Genomic DNA, 20891 nt, shown 5'->3' on the forward strand with positions numbered 1-20891 from the left:
GATTGTGGAGTGCTGACTTTATAACAGGTAAACTATAGGAGGCCACTGACAGAGCTTTGAGCAGCATATTTTGCTTTAGGAAAATTGACCTGGTAGCTAGGTGTAGGAAGAATCCATATAGGGCAAAATGGAAGGCAGGCAGATAGAAGATTCTTGCCTAGAAGTGACAGGACCCTCAACAAGCAGAGTTATGTTAACGGTTGAGAGGACTTAATGGACTGTACAACAGCCGTGGAGGTGAAATGCCTGGAATTGACAAGAGGTAGAAGTCATTGAGTCATGTGGATAAAGTAGGGACAAATCAGAGATGAGGTTTTTAGACTGGATGGTAGTACTGAAACCAGAAGAGGGGACAAGGGAAGGGGAAGAGGAGTTTGGTTCTAGACATCCTGAGTTTGAGGTATTGGCAGGACCTCCCAGGGAATGTGTCTGTGAGCCATTTGGGTTTGGGTCTGTGGCTTAGAGGATAGTCTGTGGGTTCTGCAGGATCACAGAGATGGAGAACATGAAAAAGGGTGAGCCTTCCCAGAGATAGTGCAGAGCATAAAGAGAGAGGGGTCCAGGACATAAGGGAGGGCAACAGCAGGAGTCAAGACAAGCAGCCCAGAGAGCTAGGACACCAGTCAAGAGAAGCCAAGGGAGGAAAGAGTTGCACTACAGGACAGATGCACGGTGTTGAATGCCATGTAGAGATCTAGTAGGGCTCCTGCTGAGAAGAGATGATTAGATTGGTGAGTAAGGAGGTTACTTTTCCAAGTAGTTTAAGTAGAAAGATAAAGTCTGAGTACAAAACCATAGGAGTGAAGGCTTTCTGTACAAGAACTATGATAGCGCAAGTATATTGTCAGGGAGTGAAGAGAAGCCATTGTGGCAAGGAACAAAGAATGGCAACTCTGGAAACTTCAAGTTTAGAGCTTATGGAGTGTAAGTTTTGAGTGGGGAAATCGGAGTCTGGTGGAGGAAAGCAGGAATAAAGGGGAAAGCTCACATGTATAGGAGAGGGACATTGCTAAAATGAGGTACAGGAGAGGAAGGTCGAGGGCATATGCCTGTGGTTCATGTCAGCTGCCTCAGCCTCTCTCCTTTGAGCCATGTTTCCTTTCCTCTAACCTTCTCTGTTACAGGACTGTAGGCTTTTTTTAGTATTGTTTTTATTATTTAAGATATTCTTATGCTGCCACCTATTCTGATGTTCTAGTCCTGGGAAGTTGAACTCTGCCTTGGGTAGGTTTTCTTTTAACCAGCATTCAGCTTTCCTTAGATCAGGAGTTGGCAGACTCTTCCCATAAAGGGCCACATAGTAAATGTTTTAGGCTTTCTGGGCCAGATAGTCTCTGTCACAAATACTCAACTCTTCTGTTGTACCATGAAGGAAGCCATAGACAACAAATGAGCGTGGCTATGTTCCAGTAAAATTTCATTTATGGAGACTGAAATTTGAATTTCATGTAATTTTCACATGTCACAAATTTTTTTTTAACCATTCAAAAATGTAAAAGCCATTCTTACTTAGCTCATGTGTTGTACAAAAGTAGGCAGCAGGCTGGATTTAGTCTCCAGGACGTTGTCTGCTGACCCCTTTACGTTATGCTAACCAAAAAATAAAAAATAAAGCCATTCTTCGCCCACAGCCCAGAATTCAAGCTACTTTTCAAGGATAGAATGTATTTATGTGTCAAGATCAGCCTGTGCTCTTGAAGAACCTTAGCCTTGCCCTTTCAGAATTCCTTTCTTTTCACTTGTTTTTATTTATTTATTGCTAAGTTGTGTTAGTAAGGTAAAGGGCTCTTAGTGAGAGATTCTCTGCTGTCAGAGTTTTATTCATTCCCATTGGTTTGGGGTCTTAGTATTCCTGACACTAGCTGGTTTCTTTTGCTGCAGTTCTGCTAGTCGAGTGTACTGATCGCTAGAGATTTAGATTTCACTCTGAGGAGAAGCTCAGAACAATTTTCTGTGAGTGAAGGCTCAAGAAGGCAGTAGATTGGAAGTATACTCCACACATCTCAGAAGCATTTTGTTCAAATAACACAACACAGCTTGGTTTAGAAAGTCACTCTAAATTTATTCAAGCAAGTAGCTTTTACATTTGGCTGCCAGGTGTGTGTATCAGAATACCTTCTGGAAGCTTGTACTTGCAAGATCCACGTGGGTATCTCCTATGGCTTTCTCCCGACCCAGTGGCTATTCTCTATCAGCCTGGACAGTATATTCATATTCTCTTCGTTATCTATTAACATGGAATTTAAAAGACCAAGATTAGAATTCTTGAGTGCCCAAAATGAAAGGGGGAAAAAAATACATCTAAGTTTTATTTGATTCAAAGATAAAGTTACATGTTTAAAATAAGTCAGAAAAAGCAAAAGTTGAGGTTCTCATAGAAACCAACTCCTCCTCGTTGCTCAGACATGGGGTTTGTGCTTGTTGGGTGCTGTCGCCATGGTGCCACGGTGTTACATAAAAGCTGGAGCCCTGTTGATTTCTCGTCATTGGAAAGACCATCGTGAATGGTCTTGCTTGTGAACTCCAGTGCCTTGTTTTCTATATTATGTCCATAGGAGGTGGTTGTTTTGATATGGGCTCTGAAGAGAAACTCAAGGGGACAATTGGGGGTCGGCACAGTTCTCTCCTACATCCGCCTGTTTCATTCCTCTCCTAGCTGGTGGTGATATTATTGCAGCTGCTGCTTATAGCAAACCCAAAACAAATATGTGTATTGGGAAGCAGACAGCCTGCCATCTCCAACCCACCCCGCCTTCCCAAACACCCCCAGAGACAGCCTGGCTGGATTGTTTATGGCCATGCTCTTAGGATGCCACAGGGAGAGAATGGTCTTGTTAATCAGTGAGTTTTTCCTCCCTTTAAAAATCATTGCTTTCAGATCCTGCTCTGCAACAGGGAGAATTATAAAAGGTTATTCTGATGCTGACCCGATTGTTATCTGCTGCACCAGCTCCATCTGAAATTTTTTTTTCCTTTTGGGAATGATTCTTTGGTGTCTAAAGCCACTGATAAATCAAGTTTGGTGAAGCCAATTCTACACACTGCCTGGCTGGACTTAGAGCCAGAAATCCAATAGAAGGCCTCTAAGCCACCCCCTTCCTCATCTCCTCCTTAGAAGTGGGCAGTGGTTTAGCATTTAACACCCACTCGCCTTAGAGTCCTAGAAATAAGTTACTAGATTTCCTTATGAACTCACCAAGTGTTCTGAATAGGACATTGTTATAACAAGTTTGTTGCATCTATTTCTGCTAGGTTTAACATCTCTGGCATTCATTTAGCAAAAACAGTTACTGAGTATCAGCTGTGTTCCAGATACCGGGGATACACAGAGAACTGGCATTTACTTTACCTCCAGTAATCCCAGAGTGGTCGTCCACCATTAACAGGCTAACAGCAGCTAGAGATAAGACCTGAGAAGGCAACCCTGTCTTAGAGGTATAACACCCATGACTTGTATCAGAGAAACTTAAGACATGTTTAAAGCCACGCACCTACAGCAGTCCCTCCTTATCCACGGAGGAGTCGTTTCAAGGCCCCCAGTGGATGTCTGAAAACCTCGGATAGAACCCAACCCTACATATACTGTGGGTTTTTTTGTCTGTACATACATACCTATGACAAAGTTTTGTTTATAAATTAGGCACCGTAAGAGATTTACAGCAGTAATACAATTGAACAGTTACAATATACTGTAATAAAAGTTATGTGAATGTGGTCTCTCAAAATATCTTATTGTACTGTACTCAGGTGTCTTGTGATGATGTAAGATGATAAAATCCCCACCTGATAAGATGAAGTAGGGGGAATGACATAGGCACTGTGATGTAGCATCAGGCTACTGCCAGCCTTTTGACAGTACGTCAGAAGAGGGTCGTCTGCTCCTGGACTACTGTGGACCATGGGTAACTGAAACCGCAGAAAGGGGAACCATGGGTGGTGGGGGGACTACTGTACCTCCTTTCTGTAGATGCCTCCCCTTCACCCCCTTCCTTTCTTCAAGGGAAGCCGCAGTTCCCATCGCATTATGAAGACTGGGTCCTATTGCTTCTCTTCCCACTTAACTTCAGCTTCTGGTCTCTCAACAAATGCATCAAACATTACCAAATCAGAACAACCCAATAAAAGTCAACCCTTAACAATTGGAATTATGAACTAAGAACAGCTTCAGTCTCTGCTCTTACTCAGTTCTGATGCCCTGACTACAATTAGCTGAGGAGTTGGATCCTTTTAATTAGGATCCCTTCATTCTTCTTTTATCCCTTTATTCTGATCCCTGAAAGAGCTTTAGCAGTGACATGTTCCAAAATTGGCCCACAAGATGCTGCCTCCCCTGAGGTAACAACATAGCAGTTCAGAGAACGAGGGAGAGAAAAAAGAATTTGAGACCATGCAGAATCCTTGTTTTATTTCTGACCCTTTTAATACGAGTCGAGGCCTCAGATCATGTAGAACTAACTCTTTGGAACCAACTGGTCCACAATTTGCCTTGCTCTTTGGGCCATTGTAGGAAATGTAGGACCAGCTGGCCCTAATGGGATGGTTTGCAGTTCTCAATTGTTAACAGATTCACTGACAGCATTTGCAATTTGAGGTCTCCAAATTAATTCTGATTTAAAGCTTATAAGAGAGAACTCAGAGCAGGCTTTTGGTGCATGAGATGTGTTACGCTTCTGAGAACTAACAATGTGATTTGTTAATTTGGTCTTATATGTATATTCAGGTGATAACTACATTCCTTAAAATTAGGCAGATGGCCTGTCTGCCTCTGCATTTTGTGCCATTGGCTTAAGAGTTCTGGATTTTGTTCTTGATGCTTAAGGAAGAAATAGCTGTCTAAACATTGTTAACGCCAAAGTATTTTTGAAATCGACTTGGACATAGTTAAATGTTACTTCTCTTAGGCTACATACAGAGTTTAAGTGTCTTATTCTCTATACATAGTGGGGTTTTAAAATTTCTGTTTTGTTTTTTGATGGTGGGGGGGAGGATGGTAAGGGAAAGTATAGAAATGGAACTAATTGAATCTGGGGGTAAAAATCTCTGCTGAGAGTCTGTGAATTATAAATTGGCTAGCTGCAGCAGCAGGAACTCAGGCAAAGGTATTGGAGTGCAGTCAGTGTGACAGGAAGCTTATTTTGGTGTTCTTTCTGTGCCTTGCCTTGTCCTTGATGTTTACTCCAGGGGACTGTGTATTTAAAAAGAAGGGAGAGGTGTCTGCAGTTTCCATCTGGGAAACTTTTACAGCATTCTTACCTAGGGTCTTAAAGGCAAAGGATGAAGCTCTCCTGCTCGATGAGATGGTGTAGTCTCCCATTCCTTTCCCGGCTGTCACCCAGCTCTGTACCCAGCCCCACTTTTGCTGTCAGCCAGGCACATGGCACATACTGGCAGATAAAGCCAGTGTTTGTTCGGAAAGTCCCACCAGGACAGCCATTTTGTCTGGTTCAGTCAACAAAAAAATGCATTAAAATTTCAGGGAATAACATTTAAAGCAGAGATACTTAAATTTGAATATTATTCAAGAAATCTTTCCCAAAATGTAGAAAATAAAATAACAGTTCCCTGGTCTGGCTGCTTTCTCCTAAGCAGAGGGATGGGCTTAGTGGCCACGTTTCAGTTTAAGGGTCAAAAAGCAGCATTTTCATTTCAATTGGGAAGCTTATTTATAACCCGGTAGTCATCCCCACGCTTAGTTTTTCTGATATTTTGTCCAGATTTTTCTTTCCCCTAATAATTACACCCCCTGTTCTCCAGCTAAGCATTTTCCCTCCTTTCTCGTGTTTACACCTTTCAAATATTTGCAGATTGTTATCTTGTCACCCTCTTAGTCACTGGTTAGCCGAACTGTACAGATTTAGCACCTTTTATCTTTCCTTTAAAGGCAGGCCTCCCCACCCCTGAGTCATTTTCCACTGCTCCCTTGAAATGTGCTCCAGTTTTCTGCATTTCCATGTGGCCACACAGCTTCCCATAGCAGAACACAGGTTCTAAGTGGGGATGGTTTCCCTCCTTTGTTGTATGGAAACTGAGCATCTCTGCCATGCTCTATCCTCAGGCCTTGCCGGCGTTGCTGGTCAGCACTGACCTCTCCTTGTCTCTATTTCAGCTGCACTCCCAAGTGTGCCGAGCTAAAGACCAGTGGGGTAAATGGGTGCAGCTGTGCATGCCTTTTTTTCCTTTAAGTGTTATGTAACCATGAGAAAGTGGGATGTACGGAGTCAGGGAGTCTTTTGGCCCTTCTCCTGGTATTTGCATAACTGTCTACATTAACCCTGACAGTTCATTAGCCGTTTCCTTTTCTGTGTATTTACTTCTTTTCAGAACTATTTTCACCAATACTCACTTTTTCAGCATTTCTTGAAGATCTACAGTGCCACTGTATGCTAGGCAGTGTATTGGATGTTGGAAGGAATAAAATCTGAGTGACACAGTACCCAGCCTAAGAAGCAACTTAGTTTTAGTTTTATTTGGGTTACAAATACCAGGTTGTCATATAGGCTTGCTCATGGCAGCAGTAAGGGAGAGAGCAGATTTCTGGGAACATCCCTGAAAAATCTAACAGGATCCCAGGTAAGGTCCAGTGTCTCAGCTCTTGGCACCCAGAGGCTGAGTATGGCTTTGCAGTGGCCCCAGGCCCTCCACAGTAGGACTCCAGTGGTAGTGCTCCAGTGTGGATGCCAGTTGGTTCCCTCCGCTTACTGCCTCCTTTCTCTGGCTCCTGATACGCTTATGTTTTGCACACTGCTGGGTTCAAATTCCAGAAAGAGAATCTTTTTGGCTCACCCGTTTTCTCCCATTTCTATTTGGACAGAGCTCTTTTCCCTCTGCCAGACTGATTGTAGATTGGCCACCTCAAATCATGTGCGGCTTCAGCTCTCCCTCTCTCCCCCAGCCTCCTGTCAGTCCCCACCTTCAGCTTTGACCTCCATCCCTAATTTGTGGTGAGGAGAGGACAGAGGCCAGGGTCAAGGGCTAGAGAATGTAGTTGCCTGATGCCTTAGCAAGGGATTTGGCATGGTGAGCCCCGTGATTGACTTGTCCAGTACATTCTACCAACCGTCTCCCAGACATACATGCATCTGTCTACCATAGTCCAGTTAGCACATGTTATTTCTTAGCATTCTGCAACCTGTAGTTTTAATAGTAAATTCAGTCACCAATCACAGGCCTTATGCAGTGGTAGAGGGATAGAATGTTTTCTTGCTAGTGATTAAGCTTTATTGGCATAAAGTCCTCTTTTTCATCATTGAGTGCTCAGCTTCCAGCACAGTGCCTAAGCCAGAGTAGGCACTGATGTGCGTGCGTGCGTGTGTGTGTGTGTGTGTGTGTGTGTGTGTGTGTGTGTGAAATGGAGGGAGGGAAAAGTACTGAGTGAACTGCGGCATTTTGATGTATCCTAAGATCATGTCTGCGAGCCTCCTGTGCCCTTCCCTCGGTAGCATCCGATGCGGTAGTGAACACACTGGACATGTAGTAAGCACCGTTGACTAATGCTTCCAACTAGTTTTTGTTTCCACTAGAGTTTTGTTTCCTTTAGTTAAATGCCTGATCTCTTGTTTGCTGGACAAAGTGCCATTGGGAAGTGTCACTTCTAGCCAAGGCAGATTTGCCACACTTCCCTTTAGCTCCCAATAAAGGAAAACGCAAACACACTTTGAGCCCAGAGGCTTAATTATCATAAAATTCAACATACAATGTAAAATATTCAGAGCGATACATGACTCTCACACAGCCATCAGTAGAATCTCTTATATAGCCATTATCGTATCATTAACAAGAATTTGTACTTCTTGTTCCATAGCTGACTGACCAAAGTGTTGGTGTTAATTGACCTAGTCAGTCAATGTCTCTGGATGTATAATTTCTTTTTAATAGAATGCCCTATAGCCCAGCATTTTAAATTTGAAAGGGGGCACCCTGAACTCCAGGAGTCAAGCCTTGGGTGAGGAATCTCAAAAGGGCATAGCCAAAATTGTAGGATTTTATCTCCAGGGAAGACTTTGGAGTTCCTTTATTAATTTATAGACAGGGGCCATGAGGCGCAGAAAGGTTTCATACTTCGTCAGTGGCAGAGCAGAAACCAGAACCATGATGTGCTGATAGCTAGTGATGCACTTTATCTTCCTAAACCATACAAAATCAGGCATATCCTCTTTTTTATTTTAAGTCATCCTGGGCAACCATCATATCCCAGAAAGCATTAAAAAAGATATGAAAAATAATGGGTTTTTAGCTATAGGCAGATAGGTCTGTAGGGCTTTAAAGAGGTCAAGGAGCCAGATGGATTAGGAGCGAGGGTGTCTGTCTTATCTTCCCTTCATGGGCATCAGTTGAAAAGCCCCATAGGGTACAGTATCTCTTCATTCTGGCACACTCCATAGTAGGGAAGGAAAATGTTTAAGAATGTTTGGGATTAAGTGAAATAAGTCAAGCAGAGAAAGTCAATTATATGGTTTCACTTATCTGTGGAACGTAAGGAATAGCAGGGAGGACATTAGGAGAAGGAAGGGAAAAATGAGGCGGGGGAAATCGGAGGGAGAGATGAACCATGAGGACTATGGACTCTGAGAAACAAACTGAGGGTTCTAGAGGGGAGGGCGGTGGGGGCATGGGTTAGCTTGGTGATGGGTAATAAAGAGGACACGTTCTGCATGGAGCACTGGGTGTTATGCACAAACAATGAATCATGGAACACCACATCAAAAACTAATGATGTAATGTATGGTGACTAACATAACATAATAAAACAGAATTTAAAAAAAAAAGAATGGAATTTTTTTTTTGTAATTTATTTTTTAAACAAAATGGTTTTGTTTTTTAAATGGCTTGTAAGTGTGTCAGGAGTAAGTTTGGTAGTTAACTTGCACCTGTGGTGTTTGAAGCCCAGCGGAGTTTGTATGTCCTTATCAGCAGGCACCACTGCACCGGTGCGCTCTCGGAAAGACAGCTAGTAGTGGAAATTTGCACGATCCAGAATCACAGGCACTTTCTCACCTGGCTGGGGAGGGCTTCTGGAACTCCAGTGATACCTCACTTTATATTTACAGTCTTGGGAGCTCGGCATTGCTGCATGTCAGCCTGCAGCTAAGCTGTGGCCTGGCGTTTGCTTTCTGAGAGCCGAACTTTCTTTCCCTTGGTCTGTTTTCTCTAATTCTTGCCCTCTTTTCTTTTCTTTACTCTTTCTCTTCTTCGTATTGGTAACAGATCAGCACAACAGGGATACCAGCCCAGTAGTGCAGTCCTTGTTAGAATAAAGGTGCAGTGGGGACTGGGTTGACTTACTGGCCAGGCTCTTGGGGAAGGCAGGCTGAGCAGAGCACCTCCTGTGGACAGTATGTGTCTTCCTTCAGCTAGTGGTCAGCAGCAGCAGCTGTCCTCCTGGCTTTAGAACGTTAACACTTGTTTGCTTTCCTGTCTTAGTGGACAGAGTATTCCTTGCCCTGTCCCCTGATCCCTTGGGACACAAAAGCAAGTCCAGAAGCTGATAAATAAGTACTCCGTGTAGCCTTTGAGTTCTGTAATAGGGCCATTAGGGCCCTCCCAGGCTTCTGTCTTCACCCGTTAGGTCGTCTACACCAGTGTCAAGCTGAGGGCCTTGATCCACTGGAGGTTTAATTCAATGTCATAACCATCTTTTTTATTTCACTTACTTCACTTAACCATAACCCTGGCCACCAGCCCGAGCTGCAGGCCTGCTGCAGTTGCTGGCCTCTCAGCTCTTTAATGAAATAGAATGGAAGAGATACTGAACATATCACATGTAGTCAAGATTAACCATTGTTTTGTGGAAACTTCGTTATATGTAAGTTATATACCCATATGTAAATGTGTATATGGATCATAATAAAATTAAAGGTTTGAAAACACTCAACTACACAGTTCTTTATCTGTAGAAGTACATTCTGCCTCTCCCTGCCCAGGCCCTGTTTTGGCAGCCTTCCTAGTGCAGCGTTCCCCACCCCCCCCTTCCCCCACCACCTAGCAGTTCCCCCATTCCTGAGCATGGAAGCTGCTACCATGGCGGCCCCAGTGCCCAGCGCCCCTCCACTTTACGTCCAAACACCAGCTATGCCTGGACTCCCTGAGCCTGCTCACCTGCTCAACAAGACATGGGGGACCCAGGCCCTGGACTCCTACCTAATCTCCGTTATAGGTTATAACATCCTCTAGTTACAGTGCTGTTGAACTCCAAAACTGGACTTTTTCTCAGTGGCTTTAGCATCTGACAGTCTAGGGTTCCTATAGACCACTTAGTAGCTTTGTGATTTCGGGCTTTATGTCTATTTACATAGAGAGGGTACTCAGTAAATACTCATTTTACACCTCTTGTTTTTCCTGTAGCACTCATACCCAGGTTCCCACTCCCATTGGATATGTTTTTAGCATACAACTTCTCCCTGTCTGTCCTGAGCTGAGATGTGACAGTTTTGACTGAGGTTTCTGACTGTGAAGGGGTTACTTTGGAGGAGACAGGGAAGTAAGAGACAGCCCAGAAGAAAAGGGAGTAAATGATAAAAGAAGAGATAATGCTCTTGTTCTCAAGCAACTTTTCTATTCCCTCTCCTTTCTCTTGCCTATCTGCCTGACAGGAGTTAATGTGCATCGACATGTTTACTCTTTTCCACTCAAAAAGGGGCAGGGAGACCACCTGCTTGTGCTTCCTCCTCTTAAAGAGCTGAAGCTCAGCTGCTGGCAGGTGGAGGGGCAGCCTAAGACAGGTCCTCCTTTGCCTCTGAGTCTGCATGGAGTGGTTGGGATTTGGTCACCACAGGCCCAGAGGTCTCTCTCCTGAAAGACATTTTGAAGCCATTTCAGCGTGATTTGTTTAACTCCCTGGGCTTGTTGAGCCATCTTGTTTTCTGGATTTAAATCATTTTGTGGTCTCCCAGGATTCAGAGAGAGCTACTGGGATCTCTAGATTTCTTGAGCGTTCTGAATACCAAGATCGTGACAGCAGAGTAGAGTGGGTACATCTATCTACTCAACCAGTGAGACTCAGGAATCATCTGTGCCCTTTTCATGAAAAGTCTTTCCCCCAATTCCTGCTGCCCAGTCAGTTGTCCCAGTTTCTTCCCGGTTCTAGTCCCCAGTTCATAACCACCCCACCAACAGCACCCAGTTCAGCCCCACCCAAATGGCTGCTAAAGGTCAGGAACAAACTGGAAACTTATTTTAACATTATTCTTGTTTTGCAGCAATGCTTTACCTGTGGGTATGTGGCCAAAAAGTTCAATAGAATTGTTTATTTTTTCTCTCTGACAGTTCTGTTCTTGCTTAGTTTGCAGATAGAAAATGAAAAGTGTTTTTGGCTGTTGATGTTGTAGAAATCATGAGCTGTCTTTCATTCAGTTTTACTCTAGCCCCATCTCTCCCTTCAAGGTTAATCTCAGGCTTTTTGGCTCTGAGTTTATTGCTGTCTTGTACAAAAATCAGTTCCACTTCTCCCATGCAGCCTGGCATTGAAGTGCCCAGAATGAGGCAGCCCCAGTGATCTGCTTGCCCATGGGACAGTTGGGCAGGGCCTTCCGCTGCCCCATGTGTACCTCGGTGGGAGAACGGCCCTGGCCACCAGCCTGAGCTGCAGGCCTACTGCAGTTGCTGGCCTTCTGCTGCTCTCCCTCGCTGCTATTTCGTTTGATGTGCTGTATTCCTTTTGTGAGGCCTTGAGGCTTGGAGAGAAGGCTCTGTTCTCGAGCTTCTGAAAACCTAAGGTATAAACTATTCCCTTTCCTCTGAGCTTCATGACCTTGAATCTGTGCTGTGGCCAGAAACATGAGCAGCCACCTGGCTGCATCCAGAAGAGATGTATATTCTGTCCCAGCAGTGGTGGCCCCTCTTTGCCCAAAGGCTCCCTGGTAGGTGTTTGCAGTAGCCTCAACACCCTGTGCCAGATGTCTTATACCTGCACCTAAGCCTGTTTGTAAGTAAGACCTAACACCTCCCGGTTTTGTCTTATGCTGCAGCAGCAGAGACCAGCAGTGCTTCGGAGATCTGGGCATTAAATATATCCTCCCCCATACTTTGATCATTTCCTTTCATTGTGTCTCTGGCCTCGTTCAGCTTTTTGCATTAAAATTACAGCTACGGTATGAATTTTTTGGAAATATTTGTAAGTAACTCGGATGTCAAAAAGTGACACACTTCATGGTCTGTCACCGGTGACCACTGTTAGTGATAAATACATTTGTAAAATTAATGCCGGAATCAAAGGGAACAAGAAAAGGCAGTCTGAGTTGGTTAGTGAGCACCTGTGTTGTGTAGAAGACTGTCCTTGGATATAAAGAAGTGTGAAGAACGGGATCCTCAGGGATCTCACAGGCCAGGAATGGAGTGAAAGACAACTGAGGTTATGAGCATGTGTGATTATTACACGCAATAATACTACTAATAATGGTAAAACAATAAGAGTTAAAAATGTATTATATCTCTCCATATGCCAGGCATTATGCTACAGCATATTTTACGTACATAATCTCCCCTAGGTCACACAGCAACCCTAGTGAGGTAGATTCATTATTCTAGCAGTTTTACAAATAGGACAGCTGAGGCTTTGAGTGGTTCAGTAACTTGGCTAAGGTCACAAAGCAAGCAAGGGATAGAATTAGGATGTGAATCCAGGTCTGTCTGGTTCCAGACACCTAATACTTCATCAGTATTCTGTTTTCTTCTGTTTCTCATTCTGAATGAAAAACTGATGGTACTATTGTCCAGACTATAGCCAGAGGACAGTGGGGGAAGCTTATGAAGAGAAAAACGACACTGAATTAACACTTGTGAATTTGACATGAAAGGTCGGATGGTAAAGAGAAAATGTCTAAGAGTCCACTGGAATGGCTCTCGGGAGGCAGAATGGCTGGGGAGAGCAGTATAATTTAGGTGAGAGAGCCATTTATAAAAGTGATGGTTAAGACAGTGAGACGATTGGATTGTAAGGAGTGAGGAGCACAAGATGGGGGTGCATCCCACATCTGGGTGTGCCTGTATTCCCTGCACGTCTTTATCTGGAACTCCCCAGGTCCTCTTGACAATTCCCAGATGCTGTGACTGAGAGCCCCTCGTTGTTGCTGCCCTTGTGATACTGATTTTTCCCTCTGGGGCCCCTTATCTCAGACGTGATGGCATTCTGATCTAAGTCCTGCCCTGTTGGAAGGGTCAGGGATGCTAGGCCTTCTGGGCCCCTTTTCATCACAAATTCTCCTTCTCTCCCGACACAGGCATCGAATGCCCCAGAGGAGCCCGGAACCTCCCAGGTTTGGTGCAGGAAGGAGAGCCTTTCAGTGAGGAAGCAACACTTTTCACCAAGGAGCTGGTGCTGCAGCGAGAGGTGGGACATCTTACGGTTGCTTCTTGTCTGAAGAGGGGTGAGGAAATGGGGCTCCCTTGGTCTGATGTGTTCCTGCCACGTCAGAAATCAGTCTGGCACTTTTTCCAGTGCTCAGCCTTCCACATCCACCATCCATTGTGGGTCTACCCACAGCCTGCCTCCTTGAGCCCTGCATCACTGACCAGGCACCCCCAAATCTCCCCTCACCATTGGAGTCCTGGGATACGTGGCGAACACCAAGCCGACCTCGCCAGCATCCTAATGCAGAGGGCTTACAGCTTTGCAGTTCTCCTCCTTGGCGAATTAGCCTAAGCTCCCTGCCTCCAGCTGGATTTAGAAGCTTGACTAACCCTGTCAGGGGCCAATTTTCTTTGAACATTTATTTGTATCTTTGAGTAATTGCATTTTCTGTAGCGGGTTTTCTGACTTAATTTAATTGTATTTCTGTTTCTGCCTGTTGGGCTGACTCTTGCAGGCAGGAGTTAGGCTTCTCAGCTGCCGTGGTGTCCATCTACCTGCTAATTTTTTATCAAGTCATAGTCAACTGATCCATCTTCTTTCCAGGAGTATTCCAGTCATTCATCCTGCTAGGTGGGCACAAGAAAGGAACAGTGGGGGAGTGTGCCGGGCTCAGCCTGAGGATTTTAGATCTGCCTTTGTCCTCATCTCTTTTACAATCAAACCCATAGGGTCCCTTCAGCTTTCATGCAATATCATAATATGCACAGAGCTAAAAGATTATCGGGTCCAGGAGGTTAGCTCACTCATGGGTCTTTGTAGATCCTTGAGATCAGATGTGTGGGCTTTGGGATGTTCATAAGCTACAGCATCTCTCATTTTGATTTGAATCACCAGTGAATATATTGGGTACTAGAGGCACAAGAGAACAGGCTAGCCCAGGATACTGCGTTGGACTGCCCTGGCCTGTAGAAAAGCCCCTCTTTGACTTCTGGCTGAGCAGTACTGTTTGCTTTTGGTTGCTGCCTCTTTGGGATTTCTTTAGCACTTACCTTCCCATTTTGTGAAAGAAAGTGGTGTGGCAAAAGAAGTCCTGAATTCTTAGTTCAAGAGCTATGGGTTCCAGTTCCCAAGAACAAACTGCAGCTACCTGGGCATTGCACCAGCTCTGTTGGCCATCTGTACAGTGGGGTAGAGATGCAAGTGCTTACCCCCTCATTATCTCTTCAGTCTCACGTTGACCCCTATTTTGGTTTTGGTAAGATGCATTCGAGTTTGTGAAGAACTCCTCATATTGGCATGTGAAGTGCCTTCCCCCTCCCCTCTATTTTGTAACTGCACAGTGTAGCTTGAATTTCTATCAGTTAAAGATAGGCGCCTGCTAGAGAAGTATTTTAAGAATCTAAACTCCAGTTGTCTCTCAGTAACTGTTGTAATTTGGGGCATGGTACTTAGGTAGAAGCGGCAGATATTTTAGTATTTCCTCTTTGTGAGCCTTTGGATAATGAACTACAGAGCAGTTCTGGGTTGGAAAAAGCAAGTGAGTCCACACAGGGTCTGTGACTTAAAAGACCTCACAGAGGTAGCAGATGTTTGGTGGTTGTGCTTTGGATGGAGGGAGGAAAGGCCCTCCTTGGATTGCCTGAGACCTGTGTTAGCAACATTCTCATCACTTCCCTGCCGTGCCCCACTTCTGTGTTGCCCTCCCCTTTCTCACCACCATCTTCCCCTGGTGTTCCACGTTTCCTAAAGTTTCTTTCCCTTTCTTTTTCAACTCTTGTTTCCCCAGCCACTTTTCTACCCGATCGTGTTTCTGGCCCATCGATGATATCCAAAAGCACAAGGGGGGTCAGAGAGAATACTGACCACTAAGAGGAGTCAGTGGCCCAAAGCTCTTTTACTCTCTTAGTTACTGTGACCTTCCCTTTGTCTGTATGTTTGCTGATATTTGATTGTGGAAAAAAGATAAATTTTTCCCCATCTTCTTTGATGCCCCTGGCATGTGAGTTTGCAGATCTTAGTCTAATCCAGATTTGATATTTAGCTTTCTTGGTTGTAGTGCCCCAATCTTGCAGAGCCCCAAGTTGGGGTCTCTTGATATAGAAACTTTCTGCATTTTCTTAGCTGCTTATATGATTACCTGGTCTGACTGTTTTGAAGGATCTTTATCCAGAGGAAAGAGGAGTATGGCCTAAACTCAGGATAACTTGGAAGCTTTTGCTAAAGGAACGAGTTCTGGCCTGTTCTCCTGGGCATTTCCCTTCATTATATGTATGAAAACTGTTTTCTGAACAGTGTAGGAATGAAGAGCGGTTTTTGTTTTGTTCCAGGTTTATTCACTTTACTTTTACCTGTATTTTTACTCCATACATTGTCCTGGAGAATATTTCTCTTGGCCCTCTTTCTTCCACCCCATAAGGATCTAGAAAAGCCTGATGAATTGGCATTCCTGGATGCAGAGATTCCCCCCACCCCTTAGGAGAAAGTACTATGTAATTGTCTGGATGCCTGAGTGTGGATTCACAGCCTGGCACCCAGTAGCTCTTACCTTCAGGGCAGCCTCCATTGTGCCCCACTCCGGGTGCTCTTCTGGGGCGGAGCTGCTGCTGTGGTGGCCCCCGTTGAACAGGTTTTTTGTACCTTGTGCCTATTCCCTTGACAATCAGCTTTAGCTCAAGTAATCAAGTATTATGATGTGATTGTCCTTGATCCCGCCCCATCCTTCCCCTTTAAATTTTTCTTTTTTAGTATCTCATTTTTGACCAGGATTTGTCTGTCCCCTACCTACTTTTCCCAGTTACTTGAAACTTGCAGTATCATATAGGAAAGGAGAAGCACACAGATGTCATTTCACAGCATGTGCTGGGCCCCCTGTTTGATCCCACAGCGGTGCCTCCATCAAGTTCGACTCATATGTGTGAACCTGTAAACTGACTGGGAAAGGGTGTGGCGTGGGGGAGAGCCCACACTGGACACTGCCCTTAGGGCAGCCCCCCTGCCGGGGAGCAGACACAAAGCTGGGGCACAGGTGCCTGACTCCCTGCTTATGACTGCATTGTCTTGGCTTTGGGTCCTTACTTTGCCAGAGCAGTAATTGCTGCCTCTCTCTTTCTGTTTTGGTAAAGAGTGTTGTAGTCTTTCCATCCCATAGCCTCATGTGGAACCTGCCAGAGTCTCTCACAAGTCTCTTGTTTACATTTCAGATGGTCCCCATTGTCTGGAGACTTGATAGCCCTGCTTTCTTTAAATGTGTTTTACAGTGACACTAGTTAGCACGGCACTATTGACATTCCTGGCTACCACTCAGCCCCATTTCCTGTCTTTCCTGTCACCTTTCATTGTATTTCTTCTTTTCCTTCATTTTTCTACATGGCCCTTGTCCTTGGCCATTAGTTCCCGTTGTCTTTTTTTTTTTTAAGATTTTATTTATTTATTTGAGAGAGAGAGAGAGAGCACAAGTGGGGGTGGGGGGAGACAGAGGGAGAGGGAGAAGCAGGCTCTCCGCTGAGGAAGGAGCCCAGTGCGGGGCTCAATCCCAGGACCCTGGGATCATGACCCAAGCCGAAGGCAGACTCTTAACTGAGCCACCCAGGTGCCCCAGTTGTCTTTTGTTTCTTTCCCTGAGCTAGGAGTCTGGGAAGACTGTTCCAGGTCAGGGGTCTGGGTGTTCTGGCATTCTTGCTCCAGGGCAAGACAAAGAGCACTTTAGATACCAGCTTGTTACCTGACCCTTTGTGGCCTTGAAGGCCAAAGCAGCCAAGGAACTCTAGAGGAAATCCAATTAGCTCAACAGTTCTTCCCAGCGTGACTCAGTTAGGATGTTACAGGGGTGGGCAAATCCGGCCCACTGCCAGTGTTCGTGAATAAAGTTTTACTGCAACACTGCCACACTAATCGTTTTATGTACTACGGTCTATGGCTGCTTTCATCCTCTTAATAGCAGAGTTGAATAGTTAGGACAGAGGCCATAAGGCCTGCAAAACCTAAAATATTTACTTATCTTTTTATCACGAGAAGTTTGCTGACCCTTGCTATACGGTAAGTATATGCTGAGTTGGTTGGTTTAAATAGCTTACAGCCCTGAAAATGACGGTTTGCTCTCATGTCCCCTGCCTCAGGCTGGGCTCCTTCTGGGCCACGCAGAGTGAGATCATTGTGTCCATTGCTGTCGCTGTGATTGTGAGCTATATGAGCGCTGTGTCCCACTGGATGGCATGAGCTTGTGTGCCCCCCTCCCGCAGTACATCTGCCTCTTTCAAGCAGTTCTCTGCTGCACTGCCAAGGACAGGAAGATCTGGTGTAGCTTCCCAGATGGGGAACTGTGCCCATTGCTAGCATCTTCCCAGAAGTAGTGGTGAACGTTAGCTAATGGGTAGATAACTGGCTTAAATGTGCACGCTCTCAGTTTTCGAGTTCCAGTTAATCATGTGGTTCTGAGTGACTCTTTCCTGCCTTGGTATTCCTGTCTAAAACACTGGTCTAGCAATCCAAAGCCATCCTCTCCCTTTTGAGACCCTTCCTGTGACTAAAACAGTCATGTGGGATCTCTTCACACCTGTCAGGAAATCCTGCACTCTTAGAGAAGGGGCTCTAAGGCATGAAAAGAGATCAGTGCCACAGTTTAACCCTCTTCACAGTGCCAGACTCTAAGAGGTACTGGGGCAGGAGCTGGGATGTTGGAGGTTTGGTGATCATTTCCAAGACCTTTCTCAGTGACCCCTTTGTCCTCTTGAGATCTCAGAAATCACCCTTTTCTGCTGGCTGGAAAATGTCCTCGTGCTGGATAGCCTGAGCTGAAAACTCTGGCTGCTGCCCTGACCTATTTCCCTTCCTCCTGCGGGCATCAAAAGGGAGGATGCCCCCCTGGGGAGCTCCTGCTGCAAGTTGCAGTGGCCAGGGCATAGTCCTGGATCCCCTCACTCCCGCTACCCCGCTTTTTTAAAAACAAAGATGCACAAAAGATCACAAGCAACTGTTGCTGTCTGAAGAACATGTATTTACATTTCAGAGGAATATGGACTTGGCAGTGAATACTGGTGTGTATTTATGGAGAGCTGTTCGGGAGAGAAACCTTAGAATAAAAGAAAAATGGTTTCTTGTTTTTTTGTTTTTACCACCAAGTGTGCTGCATCTTGTCTGAGAAAGATAATAAACGGTCCAAGCAGTTTACCATTGAAACAGTTTCTCCACATTTCCCCATAGTGCTGTGGTATATGCCCTCACCCTTGCTGTTTCCGTCTGCCCATGCAGGTCCCTTCCCTGGGCAGGAGACACATGGGAGAAGGAGCAATAACAAAGTTAGATCTCTGGATGAAAGTAATGAGGATAGTTCAAGCCATGGGGAAACCCAGAAGGGTAAGGGAAACCTGGTGCCTTTAAGGCCAGCGAGACTCTGTTCTCAGACTGTCCCTGGGTCCCCTTAACCTGCTGGGAAGAGCCAGCTGTCTACCAACGTTTCAGTCATTTGCAAAGAACACCATATTCTAGATTACCTCTGCCACTGCCCAGCGAAAAGAGAATGCAGTAAGGTCACCTTTCTGAACCACCCTCTCACTCCGTGAGGTGTTAAGGGCTGTTGGAGGCTAAGGCTTTTCTCTTACCTCCCCACAAAGTCTTTGTTTTCCATTAGAGGCTGTTTTCTTTGAAGGGGGCTCAAATAGAAAATTAAGAGTGGAAAAATCACTCTTAATAGTGATCAAGCTTTCCATTTATATAGTATTTTTCTAGTGTAAAAGTGCTTTCATATACAATATTTCATTTTAATCTCAAAGCAAACCTACATGAGAAATATTATCCCAGTGTCACAGTTCAGGAAACTGTGGTGCACGGTGACCTGCCTCTATTCACAGAGCTTTGTTGTAGAGCAGATACCAAAACCCAAATGTCTACATTCCAAATCAGGTGTTTTTTCTTCCCCAGATTTTGCCAATTTTTCTATTAGAATGTGGTCATTCTTTTAGCAGTATTATGTCCTTTCTCAACCCTCAAATATCTGGACCTAATTAATTTATAAAGGACTTTCCTAAAGATCCAGCAGTTCAACTGAGAGTTCTTCTCCACTAAGGAACCACTGAGTCTGATTCTGGATGTTCACAAGACTCCAGAGGGATCCGAGGGATCCGCTCTGGCCACACCTTCCCAAAATATTTATTCTCTTCTTGTCACAGTTTTTACATCTTTCGATTGCCTGATTCCTGCTTCATCTGTTTGATTTTGTGGGCTTTCCTTTTCCTTTTCTTTTTTCTTTCTTTCTTTCTTTCTTTCTTTCTTTCTTTCTTTCTTTCTTTCTTTCTTTCTTTTTTCTTCTTTCTTTCTTTCTTTCTTTTTCTTTCTTTCCTTTTTAATTAATGATTCCTCTCTGACCTATCTTGCTCTATTTCAGCTTAATCATATATATCCATGTTCCTAATCTTTCTTAAAAGACGTATCTAGTAAGTGATCATTTAGAACTATATAACTCCCCATTGCCTCTGGGATAAAGTCTGATCTCCTTAGTTTACATATATCCTCGATTCCCTCTCCAGCTTCTTGTCTTACACACTACTCATTTCACTGACCTTATTCTCACAGTTCCCCGTATTTACCATTCCATTTCATCTCTCCCACTCTTAAGATCAACCCAAACTCCCCACTCAGTATATCAGCCATCCCCCTTCTTTGCTTTCTTATTCCTACCTATCCTTCAAGATATACCTCCTTTTCTGGGAAGGTTTTCCTTGATCTCCCAGACTGGGTGAGATGCCCTTTCTTTGGTCCCCATAGTGTCCTGTGCACACATCTGTCATGCACTGACCAATGACGTTGAAGGGATCTATGTGTCAGTCTCCCCCATCCCCCCAGATTGTAAGCTTCTCAAGGACCAGATCCCTGTTTTTGTCCTTATGTTCTTTGTACTTTGCCTGGTTTATAAGAGATGCTTAATAGATAGACATTCATTAAATCCACTACTTGGTTCCCTGTGACCTAACTCTAGAGATCGGGAAGAAGGCCTGCTCTTTTGTTGTCCTTTGTAGTTCTTTGGGAAAGCTCTTTAAGCTCAGCGTTTGTGGGTCAGGGAGGAAGACTGGAGTATTGAGGCCGGACACACAGCTGCTAAGTCAGGAGCTTCTCATTGAAAAAGTGCATTACCAAGACCTGACTCTGCTCTTACTTTGGGATCCTGACATCCCTGGGTCTCCCGAGCTCTCCAACCAAGATACTTAAAGGTAATGAGATCATGATGTGTAAGTGTTTTGGAAAAACTTCCACTGTTCAAATAGAAATCTTTAGTGTCCCTTCATCATATTCCCAGTAGGCTACTCATCTCTTTCCCTCCTTGGTATATTTCCCATCCTTTGCTTTTGTGGATCAAACTATTAAATGAGGCAAAGGGTTTATTTTGAAGTTCAGGTCAACCAACTCTTGTTCAGTGATAGGCTGTAAGTACCATGTGAATACTAGGTTGTTACCTCCCTATTTACAGCCCCTTCATTTCTGGGTTCTTGGCCCTTGCCAGGTATCTCTAAAAGCCCTAGAAGGGAGGCCCTCAATTCCCATTCCAACCCGTAAATGAAAATGGCATCGCAATGAGAAGAGCTGAGGTGAAAATGAAGAACGGAGGATACTGTCA

At 44.6% G+C, this 20891-nt stretch overlaps 2 protein-coding genes across 3 annotated transcripts in view; one reads left to right on the forward strand and one right to left on the reverse strand.

Annotated features, from left to right (window-relative positions):
• The window catches only part of SND1 (staphylococcal nuclease and tudor domain containing 1), a 410452-nt gene that overhangs the window by 301098 nt on the left and 88463 nt on the right, over nt 1-20891 (forward strand). Inside the window, exon 16 of the mRNA XM_027574982.1 lies at nt 13215-13324. Coding sequence (XP_027430783.1) covers nt 13215-13324 — 110 coding nt within the window. The remainder of the gene's footprint in view (nt 1-13214; nt 13325-20891) is intronic.
• Nucleotides 1-20891, reverse strand: part of LRRC4 (leucine rich repeat containing 4) — a 91817-nt gene that overhangs the window by 40202 nt on the left and 30724 nt on the right. Inside the window, exon 3 of one of the 2 annotated variants that reach the window (XM_027574984.1) lies at nt 2054-2227. The exons of the other annotated variant lie outside the window; for it this stretch is intronic. Within the exon in view, the coding sequence (XP_027430785.1) occupies nt 2157-2227 (71 nt within the window). The 3' untranslated portion in view covers nt 2054-2156. Of the gene's footprint in view, nt 1-2053; nt 2228-20891 lie in introns of those variants that run through there. 2 annotated transcript variants of the gene reach the window in all.

The sequence above is a fragment of the Zalophus californianus genome, chromosome 12 (genome assembly GCF_009762305.2).
Source record: "Zalophus californianus isolate mZalCal1 chromosome 12, mZalCal1.pri.v2, whole genome shotgun sequence".
Lineage (NCBI taxonomy): Eukaryota > Metazoa > Chordata > Mammalia > Carnivora > Otariidae > Zalophus > Zalophus californianus.